At 40.8% G+C, this 11,504-nt stretch overlaps 1 protein-coding gene across 2 annotated transcripts in view; it reads left to right on the top strand.

The window, feature by feature from the left end:
* SACS (sacsin molecular chaperone) overlaps positions 1 to 11,504 on the top strand; it is a 58,135-nt gene that overhangs the window by 32,810 nt on the left and 13,821 nt on the right. For both annotated transcript variants that reach the window (XM_048492757.1, XM_048492758.1), the window contains 5 exons: positions 698 to 783; positions 2,065 to 2,176; positions 3,749 to 3,895; positions 4,872 to 6,354; positions 8,228 to 8,319. In XM_048492757.1, the coding sequence (XP_048348714.1) occupies positions 698 to 783; positions 2,065 to 2,176; positions 3,749 to 3,895; positions 4,872 to 6,354; positions 8,228 to 8,319 (1,920 nt within the window). The remainder of the gene's footprint in view (positions 1 to 697; positions 784 to 2,064; positions 2,177 to 3,748; positions 3,896 to 4,871; positions 6,355 to 8,227; positions 8,320 to 11,504) is intronic.

Raw genomic sequence — 11,504 nt, 5'->3', positions numbered from 1 at the left:
GGACAGTAGGCTTCTGTGCTGGAGTGGGGATTTGAACCAAGATCTCACTGTGGCACTCTACTAGCGTAACCTGGTCTGATATTCTAATCACTACTACAGACTGGCTTGAATGTGTAGTTTGTGCAAGTTACTGACCAGGTGATCAATGAATGGACAGTGAAGAAGAGCCGAAATAAGGACATGCAATGAAATATGGTCTGCATTAAGTTATACACTAAATGAAATAAGGGATGCTGCATTATATTATACACTAAATTTATGGGAAGCTATTCCACAGAACTCTGTATGGGTAACATGGTTTCCAAGACCTCTGAATTACTTACTAGTCAGGCTACTTGGAAACTTGTGGAGCAGCCCATTTAGCAGCATTGGTCATAGGACAGTGACTGCTCTGGTTGCCCTTGCGAATGACCTCTGGAGACACTTGGACACTGGTGGGTTGGCGTGGCTGGTATTACTCAACCTGGAAAATGGATTAACCTGCTGCATCCGGAATCTCCATTTCAATCGTGAATTAACCAATAATTGTGCTGCTGACACAATGCAGTCATAGTTATTTTCCCTGCCCAACCAGGCAAGTTTGCAAGCAGCCGTTGCTGTTCAGGTGGCCTGAGTGGGAAAAAAAATCCAAAAACGGTATAAAGCAATAATGTGATGAAGAACTGTGAAACATACGCGACTCTCTCTGCATGATTAGGTCGTTTTGGACAAACAACACCACCACTCGTAGATTTCCTGAAAGATATTTTGAGAAGATATCCCGAAGGAGGACAGATTCTTAAGGTAAAGCATAGAATATTTTAAAGTAAATATTGTTAAAGATCTTCACTGCATTAAATAAGTATTTATTTCGTCAGCTAGCACGTCTGCCTCCATTTTCCCCGCTATTTTATCTTCTCAAAATACACTGAGTTGACTTCTCATTGTGTACCAAAGAAACATAATTCAGACAGTTTGTTTGGTTGAAAGGTGAGGAGAGAGACAGTGCATCAAAGACACATTGCTGAATCCATTCTTAATGGTAAAGGGGGAATCTTGGTGCTGGTTGTCTTAACCTGCTGCAGTGAGATTTGAGTACTTATTTTCAGGGCTCCTGGAGAAAGGGCAGTTCCAGTGTTATTTGGGCCTCTGGTTTTTTGCTGGTTCCCTCTTCTGGCAGCAACAGGTTTGTAGCTCTATGACTTTGGTGCCTCCAAACGTGGGGGGGCCAGTCTGCCCTCAGCTTCTTTTGCCTTTGCTCCATTGCCAGGCTTAAAGAAGGGGGCAAAAGCCTGGAATAACTTGATTTTTGTTTATGATATTGGATGCTTCAAGTGTCTTGAAAGCTTTTCAAGCCCGACACATCAACAAGTTTCAGAAGGCAAAGCGGAACAAGGGGAAGGGAGATGGTGAAAAGCAAGACGCTGAGGGAGGAGTGCTGTGAGGGGTTGGGGGGTTTCAGGAAGCTACTGGAAAGATTCTCTCCCAACATGGGACATGTTGAGTGTTTTATTTTATTTTTTTCATTTAAAAAAGTTATTTTTATATTTGTATTTTATTGACTTGTGATAACAGTAAATAATAATGTTATGTCTTGTTTGGTCCTGAGCTGACACAGCTTAAATCTTCAAGAGTAATTTTAGAGCGGAGGGGTAGGCTTCTGCTACGACTGCATTAGTGAATAAACTTTGCACACTAGTTCAGCTGGAACCAAGGTGTTAAGTGATATGATTGCCTTCATTTGTTTTTTTCTGATTCAGCATTATGATTCTGATAACAATTTTGACATTCTTCTCTGTCATCAGCGGGAGGTGGTAGTTTTGCAGTGTACAGAGGGTGACTATTAGGGAAGGCTTTGCTAGGCCTGCCTTGACTGCTGCAGGGCTGTATGGGGTGGGGAGCAAATAACATCCTCATTAAATAGAAAAGGTAAGCTGCCACTTACACAGTGTTATTCCTGGTTTCATTGAATATTTTACAGTTGAGCAGCATGCCGACATGGAGTCAGAATGATTTTTTGCTGATCTGATTCAACCCTTTTTAACGGTTCATTGAATGATACGTTTGTTTCATTTTATTTTTCAGGAATTAATTCAGAATGCAGAAGATGCTGGTGCCACAGAAGTTAGGTTCCTATATGATGAGACCCAGTATGGGACAGAGTCTCTCTGGTCTAAAGACATGGCTCAGTATCAGGGTAAATAGGTCTTTTTAAGCATCCCGCTTTGCTTCCAGATTGTTTGTTGCCTTGTGAAGCAGCAATACGCTTCAGATCAAAATTAATGCAAAAACTTTGCTGTTAAATTTTATCTTATTTTGTCTTTCATATACAGTTATTTGATATGCATCTAGGGTTGTGTATCCAGATATTTCCAGTCTGAACTTATGCATGTTATTCTGGTCAGCCAAAATGATATTTGAGATTCCAGAATATCGATTTGGAAACAATCCCAGAATTATTAGGGAATATTCAGGGCCACCCTGTAAAGTTCTCTGGATTGTTTTTCTCCCCTTTCTCTGAGTTCCTTGGCTATAGGGTGCAGGCAGCTGTCCCAGGCGGTAGGATCAGACATTAACGGGAGCGTGTGAATCACCTGCCCAATCATAACAATTCTCACATCCCTCTGTGATAGAACATTTGGACTTTGAACGAGTTGGTTCCAGGATTCCCAGACCCAACTTTGATTCCCTGCAACCACAAAGCAACTGTAGGGGATTGCTTTTTAAAAATAAAGGAATGCTCAAAACATTCTTCCCCCAGGGTGAAGGATGAATGGCTCCTTTCCCCAAAAACTGTTACCCTTAGGCAAAGCAATACTGAAGGGGGGGGGGGGCTATTTCCCTGTTTTTACTGCTCCTTGTAGAGTATGGGCATCAGAGCAGCTTGATGAGTCTGTTTTTGGAGCATGCTGCTGCTTCTCTGGTCCGCTTTGGATGGGAGGTTGTAGGGTGTGTATGAGCTGTCAGCCTATTTTTCTTTCTGGCTCTTTAAAAATAACTTTCCTTGTGTGTTTTTTAAGGTTTCATGGTGTTTTGTGGTGTTCCTGTTGGTTTTTAAAAAATTAATTGTCACAACAGGTTTTTAGTAACAGATATCAACAGATGAGGATTTAAGTATTTTTAAAAATTGAGTTGGTTTGGCTTGAATTCTCAGGTTCTGTGTTAGTTCTATTGGGCTTTTTTATTCTGTCTGTATTGGAGGCTTGGATCCAGAGATTGCTCCTATGTGTTTGGCTATTGGCGTCTTTGAGCTTTCTCCCCATAGGACACCATGTTCAGAATCCTGTAGAATTGGACTCTTGGTCCAATTTGCTTGAAACTAATTCCCCTACAGTGTTGATGCAGTTTGGTTGACAAATAGCCTCTGTTGCCCCCTGAAAAGATCCTGTATGGGGAATAATAGAACCTGAATAATTCCGGAATCCCCCCAAAACCCCAGAACCTAAGCACTAGACTGGTATTGGGGAACCAAATAGCATGGAATATTGGTATTTATGTCCTTCCTGAAACTTGAATCTGAGAAATACCATGTTTTGTTGCTACGCATCCCTAATGTAATCTATTCGCATCAGTTAGTTTACCAATATGGCCTGTAATAGGTGTGTGCTACTGATTTAAGTATATCTCAATACAATGTTTTAACATTTTCAGTAATTTTATTTTCTATAAATACATTTATGTGTCATTGCTTGAATTTTAATATATGCTTCTTGGAAAACTTATACAAATGTATTCATTTTTCTTTCTTTTGTCTCTCTTTTTTCATTAGGTCCTGCACTTTATGTATACAACAATGCAGTTTTTACCCCTGAGGATTGGCACGGCATTCAGGAGATAGCAAGAAGTAGAAAAAAGGACGACCCTCTCAAAGTTGGAAGATTTGGAATTGGCTTTAATTCAGTTTATCATATCACAGGTATTTACATTTGTCCCGCAGGTCTTTGTTTTTACTGCTCCTATACTCTTAAAGTTTGCTCTAAATTTAAAAAGTTGTCCATCAGCTGGAATATGTACTGGTTAATAGAAAAAAACAAGTGGGAACCCAATACTTGCAGGGGGTGGAATCACTTGTCCCTGGTAGCTGTGGCTCTCCCACCATTGCTTGCTCTCCAAGGGAACCTTCTTCAGTTCCCAGCCACCCTCATCGCTTCTACTGCTGGTGATCTCAGCACAGTTTCAGCCCCTTCCCTTGCCGCCTGTATCCCCAGCAAGCCTGGCACAGGTTTCTATCTCCACTGCTGGGCCTGCTGGATCTCCCACTCTCCCCTAACCCTTTCAGTGCTAGTGAGCCCAGCACAGCTCCGGAGAGCTCAGCACAGCATCCAGCCTCTGCTGCCCCCTATCATCCTCCAGCAACAACAGTCAACCAGCATTTATTTATTTATTTATTTGTTTGTTCCACTTTTATACCGCCCTCCCCCGAGGGGCATTTGGAAGACAGGGTTCACCAGCTTTAAACCTTTCAGGATAGGCTTGCAAATAGAAAGCTTTTGGAATAAGGGTCCCTTTATTATCATGAGCTTGGTCCATATCAGTTAATTCAAACCTGGCAGCGTTGGCAATTAGTTATCTGGGACCATCTCTGAAGAAGATGGGTTTCTTTCATGAGGTGGCTCCTTTTGCTTTGATTGGGCTGAGATCTTCCTGAAGTTTTTGCAAGAAGAAGACTGGCACTGCAGAGCTCAGGCTCCAAAGAGTTAGACAGGAAATGTAGTTTTGTTTACAGAATCTTCTTCATAGATTTTAGCTGATTTTCCTCTTTTGGCACTTATTTAAATTGAGTGTGTCAGTTTGGCATAGTTAGTAACAGCAGTCTTTTAAAAATATTGTAGACTTGTATTTTTAGGTACTGTTCCTGTGCTGTTCAAATATTTTTGCTTTCCATTTTGCAGATGTACCTAGTATCTTCAGCGGTGACCAAATTGGAATGTTGGACCCTCATCAGGTACTTTTTGGACCCCGAGAATCAGGCCAATGTTGGAATCTAAAAGATGACAGTAAAGAAATTAATGAACTTACCGACCAATTTTCACCTTTCATTGGTGTGTTTGGAAGCACTAAAGAAACCTTCAAGCATGGGCAGTTCCCGGGTACATTCTTTCGTTTTCCTCTTCGTCAGCAACCTTCCCAGCTGAGTAGTAATGTGTACAACAAGGAGAAAGTTCTAGAATTGTTTGAATCCTTCAGAGCAGATGCAGATACAGTCCTTCTGTTCCTTAAATGTGTGCAGGACGTTTCCTTACATGTTAGGGAAGCTGATGGCTCAGAGAGACTCATTTTTAGAGTAACTGCCGGCGAGAGCAAAGCTTTGAAGCATGAAAGACCCAATTCCATCAAGATTCTGGGAAGTGCAATAAATCAGTACTGTAAAGGAGTCCCAAGTAATAGTATAACATGTGTGACGTACCATATAAACATAGTTCTAGAAGACGAAAGTGTTAAAGATGCACAGAAAACATCTTGGTTGGTATGTAACAGCGTTGGAGGACGGGGAATGTGCAGCGATTTGGACGGTTTGGCCGACGACTTGAAATACATCCCAATAATCGGCATAGCTATGTCCTTGTCAACCGATGGAGAAGAGAAAGGAGCTGTGGCACAGTTTTCAGGGAGAGCGTTTTGTTTTCTTCCATTGCCACCTGGTGAGGAAAGCAAGACGGGTCTTCCAGTTCACGTTAGCGGCTTTTTCGGTCTCACAGATAATAGAAGGAGTATCAAATGGCGAGAGCTTGATCAGTGGCGAGACCCAGCGGCCTTGTGGAATGAGCTCCTCGTGGCCAACATTGTCCCAAAAGCATATGCAGTCCTCATACTGGAAGCAATTAAACGAATGGAAACAGAAAAGAACTCAGATTTCCCTTTGTCAGCTGAGAGGATTTACATGTTGTGGCCTGAAAAGAATAAAACAAAAGTCCACTGGCACCCAATCATAGAACCTCTTTTAAAAGAGCTGTTCCAGAACGCAGTTATATACTCAGTCAGTGATCACTGGATAAAGGTGGAGCAAGTTTATTTCTCAGAAATGGAGGAGAATCTGGAATACACCCAAGCTGTTCTAAACTACCTCAAGGATGCAGGGAAAGAGGTTGCTAAAGTATCAGAAAGCATTGCAAATGCAGTTGACCTCATTTTGTCCAGTACTAAACCTGTCAAAAAAGTGACTCCTGGTACAGTGCGACAAGTTTTAAGAAAATCCGGGCACAGGGGATCTGCTGGCGAGAAGCTTCATATCTTAGAGTTTGTGCTCAGTGATGGAAACTACAGTGAGCTTATTGGGCTGGAGTTACTACCCTTACAAAATGGGAGCTTTATTTCATTCTGTTCCTCTGCATCAGATCAAGATGCAGTTTACATAACTTCAGAAGCTTATCCAAGGTATAATAATGCATTTAATAATTTTTTTTTGTTACAATGTAAAGTATCAATTTAAGTGTCAAAGCTGTATAGTTTAATTTTCTGTAATGGCACATCCCTCTACTTGTCTCCTGTTCCAGATACTTTTGGTTGTGATAGGCTAGGGAGATATTGTCTGAGCGGAAGAGAAGAATTTGTCTAAGTAGCATCCTTTGATCTGGCAGAGAACAGACAAAATGACCCCTTTCTGCAGGAATTATATAAGAAACTAGCCCTTCTACTGGCAGTTTAAATTATGAGTTCTCATTCTAAAAGAGTGTTCAAAGATAAACTCTTTAATTAAAAGCAAGAATGTACAGAAATGTTTTTGGCCTGCCACCTAAAAACACACACAGTGCACTGTATATACTCGTGTATAAGCCGACCCATGTATAAGTCGAGGCAACTAATTTTACCACTAAAACCTGGGAAAACTTATTGACTCACGTATAAGCTGAGGGTGGGAAATGCAGCAGCTACTAGTAAATTTCAAAAATAAAAATAGATACCAATAAAATAAAATAGATACAGTGGTACCTAGGTTGCGGTTTGAGGAAGCCCAGCCAGCGGGAGGCTGAGGGAGCTCCTTATTTGGGCAGTGACATCAGGGGGAGTCACTGCCCAAATAAGGAGCTCCCTCAGCTAACTGTGAACTTCCTCAAATCCCAACCAGCCAGGAGCAGAAAGAGGCCAATTAATCCTGCTTTTGAAGGGCACTTTTGGAGTGCCTGTGAGCTGGATTAATTGTGCACATTGACATTGATTCTATGGGAAATGGTGCCTCCAAGTTCCCCTTCCAAGGGAGGGGCAGCAACAAAGCAGCTTGTGTGATTGCTGGTAGAAGTGAGGTGACTTCATGCATTATAGCTGAGGGGGGCATTTTCTTAGCCTTAAAAGCTCAGGAGCTGAAAAAAACTCAGCTTATATCGCTTAGTATATCTGATAAGGTGCTGCAAGGTGGGCCTCAAGTGCAAAGAGGCATTTCACTTTTGCAGGGGAAGAATGTTTACATATCTATAAATGTTTAAAATATAAAACCTTGCTCACAGGTTAACTGATGTATGATTCCTGCTTTTTGTACTGGAGAGAGGGAAAGTTGCTTGAAGATCACAGTTTAGTAGTCGGTCCTGCTTCAATGGGTTTTGGAGCTATTGATGTAGATGAGGATCCAGGCAGCAGCGGAGGTTCCAAGAGACAGAGATGAGGAAAAATCTGGAACCAAAGGAAGGAACTAACTAGGAAGTTCTTGGGGGATGGCACTTCCCATCCCTCTGTGCCCCAGCTGATCTATCCTGGGTACGTCATTTCATTCTCACCATTTGGTGGACATCTCACAAATATAATTGTATATAGAGAATATACACATCATAATTACTAATGGACCTGAAGATAGTTTCAGATGGGTAGCCATGTTGGTCTGCAGTAGAAGAGCAAGATTTGAATCCAGTACCTGACAAAAAGAGTTTTGACTCTTGAAAGTTTAGATTCTGGAAGTCGTGTTGGTCTTTAATCTGCTACTGGACTTGAATCTTGCTTTTCTAATGAACTTGAAAGAATGTTGGTTGCTACACCAACTCGATATGTCTCTGGAAAATCATATTGTATAGCCTAACTTTTTGTTCAAGCCACAGTTAATTATACTGTGGAATGTGTGTGACCTCAATAGACTGAGAAGTTCCTGGGTCTTGTGCTTGGTTTGGGAGGTGTCGTATATGACCATAGACAGAAACAAAGCTTTTAATCCATTCACAGTTATATGGGAAAATACCCGGTATTACTACTTTTCAACATTTCTGCATTTGAAAAGTAACAAAATATGTATTTGATCAATACTCTGTTTTTAATGACATACTAGGTCCCTCTTCCCAGGTCTTGAAGGAAGATTGCTTGCTGATGATTTGAAACCTCATGTTCTGTCTGCTTTGAAGGAAGCTGCTAAAAGCAGAGGTAATTTTTATATATGTATCATGACAGTAACAGAAAGACCCTGTTGAAATTATGTATAAGAAAATAGGGACTCTTTGACAGTTGACAATGAATTCCTGAACACAGATACAGAGTCATAGTCATTTTGTATTATTATTAGTTTCTTTCCCTTAAAATGTATTTCATTATATTTTAGCCCATCTGTTCCTCTGGGGATTTTCAGGTAGGATGAAAAGCTGAATGATTGCTGAACTGAAGCCTGACGGGTGTGCGTGTTTGATTACTGGATGTTCTGCTCGTACCATTTTCCAGATCGGTGGTGGTTACTAATCTGGCCAATTGTACTCATGCTTTTCAAATAGTTTACTTCTACTAATACCTCTTAAGTCGTACTTTAAAAATAATCAAGATAATTACCTCTGGGCTTTTTGTAAGGTTAGAAAACGTTCAGGGATTGGATTAATGTTTTAAAATACAGAGCTAATACCATTTTCGTTAAAAGCAAAGTCACAATTGATTTGAGTCAGCTGGTGAAGTATAAATGTAAATTAAATGTTAGTCTGAAGAAACTACACAATAGAAATTACATATAGATTTTGAGTTTAGTCCGCTCCTTAAAAGTTTACAAGTATCAAGAGTACAAAGCAGTTTAAAGACAGAGCTGTCCCAAGAGTTCAGCAAACTGGGGCAACCACTCTGGACCATATGCTTTGGGGAGATTGCTCTGCGACCCATCATCCAGGTGCTGAGCTGGCAACTTGAGGTTGAAAACACATTGCAACATATATTTTGAATCCCAAATCACTGCTTGTCGCAGGTGGGTGATGATAGTGATAACTTGGGGTGAAATCATACCACACACACTTTCAGCCAAAAGCCTTCTCTAAGTGTGTGTGAGTATGGACTTCACCAGTCCTAAAGAAATCCCCACAATGCTGCTAATGATGGCATACAAGGGCGCGAAATTGTAAGGGTCCTTGGGATGAAAGTATGCTGTCCCAAGCTATTGCTGATCACCTGGACACTGAAAACTGTGCGAAGGCCACCAATCTTCCAAGACCTGGACATTTCACAAAGCTGGAGTAGTGGTGGGAGAAGCTTGTCATTGGCCCTACATCTCCTGCTTAAGGATCTTGAGTAGGCCAACTTTTTGTTCCCCAATATAACTATTTAATAATTACATTACACTTTATTGGCAAATAAGTTGAAACCCCATTAAGGAAGCATTCCGAATAAAAGTGTAAGGGTCTCTTTATCCCACATCAAACATTGCTTTTTAATTTTTGTACTTTAAAAGTGATTTGCTGTGTGACTTGGGAGGCTTCAGTTTGAGAACCCAAGTCCAAAGCCCAACTGGGCATGCCAAGCTAGTACTCTGTATGACAGCTGTTGTGTAGACTGCAGAGTTGCAATCTGATTTTGTTACTTCTGCTCTCATTTCTTCGCTATTTTTCCCCACACATCAAGGTGTGGACTATAAGTAGTAGTCAGGAGGACAGTGGAAGAAATATGCCTCAAGAATGATGTCCACTTATTCTCTTTAGCATTTGTAGAAGAGGTGTTCTATGAAAGTGGTTTTTGTTTTGTTTGTTCTTCAGATATTGCTTCTAGATTGTTGCAGATATTTTTTTCTCAAAGACAGTGGCATGCAGGTTTGTAGTGATATATTAAAAATCCATTGGTAAATAGAATTGTATAAATAGTATGTGCATTGTTAATAATTGCATGATTGGAGTGCTAGCTGCATGTTCAATATGAAAATCTAGGTTATATTTTTGTAGATTTCTGATTTTAAAGTAGCAAAAGAAGTTGTGTAATATAAAACATTTTATGTTGATGCACCTGGACTGACCTTTTTAAATGGTAACCTTCAATATGCTGTAATTTCCAGTCAGACTGAAAGGATGGCAGTACATTTTTTAAATTGTTGTGATACTGCCTGAATTTTACTTGTGTTTCTTGTACAGATCTTGACTATATTTCTAAATTTTGACAATATTTTAGTGTCTTAAAAGGTGACAAAACTATATAATAGGTATTTTAAATGCAGCTGAAACTCAGGCGGTTTCCGCACTGGCCAGCAATGACCTGGGACCGGTAAAAATGTCGCCCAAGGCCGCCCGTTCGCTAAGCTGCTGAAGCGTAGCAAGCGCCGACCTGGCTCCCTTCCCCTCCCTCAGGGCTCGTCAGGCGTCCTCAAAACTACCCTTAAAGGGGTGTTTGAGAAATAGCGATGCTCCCTGCGGCGATGCCCGGCGGCACCACCGAGAACCGCTGTTTCCCCTTCCTAAACTTGCCTTGTCCCCATCATTAGACCTGCTGTCTTCCTAAGCCCATACGCTGTCCTCCGACCCTGGAGTGGGAGGGGCAGCGTGGACAAAGGGGACAAGGCAAGCTCTGACAGGGACAAGGAAGAGACAGGCTCCATGCGGAGCCGCCTCTCCTGAGCCTGCCTCTGCTGGGGCCGCTCGCACGCTTGCGTGCGAACGGCCTCCACCCCCACGCCGGCAGAATTCTTGCCGGCATGAGGGCGCCCGGAGGCCTGTGCGGAAAGGGCCTCAGTAATTTTGCTGTTCTATAGTATGCATAGTTTTCCAGTACATTACTAAAAAAATTGTTAGAGGTCTGGAGTATATTTTTTAAAAATAAATATGTCTTCTATAAAACTATTATGCATTAGGAACTTGTATTCTTTTGCAGTAGGTTCCTTTAGAAGCTAAGATTGTAATCAGATAAGATAGATATGTGTTGTATTTATTGCATCAGACCCCCTAACACTGTGTTAAATATTGGGTGTTCTGTACTCGGAATTTTTAAAAAGTATTTAATTGGAACTGTTGTCTACATCTGTTTTAGTGTGTAAGTCTATATGGAAAGGGTTGTGTATTTTATTTTTGATTTAGGCCTTGTTGAACAAAAAGTACTCCTTCTCTATAATAACAACCACTACAACATTTACACTTAAATTACTGGATTTATTATAATAAGCGTTCATCATCACACTCTGACACTATACCAAATCATTGTGTTGTCTCTTGCAAATCATTCATTTGCAAAGCGTACCCTGATGAGGTTTCAATTTTTTTGTAACTAATATTATAAGCTCACGGAAATATTTATAAAAGAATGTTACAGCATATTTTTAATCTGTTCTTTTACACATAAATCTATTAAATATATAGCCTTATTTGGTCGTCTTATTTTCA

This window comes from Sphaerodactylus townsendi, linkage group LG04 (genome assembly GCF_021028975.2).
Source record: "Sphaerodactylus townsendi isolate TG3544 linkage group LG04, MPM_Stown_v2.3, whole genome shotgun sequence".
In the NCBI taxonomy this organism is placed as follows: domain Eukaryota; kingdom Metazoa; phylum Chordata; class Lepidosauria; order Squamata; family Sphaerodactylidae; genus Sphaerodactylus; species Sphaerodactylus townsendi.
This window is presented reverse-complemented; position numbering and strand designations above follow the sequence as displayed.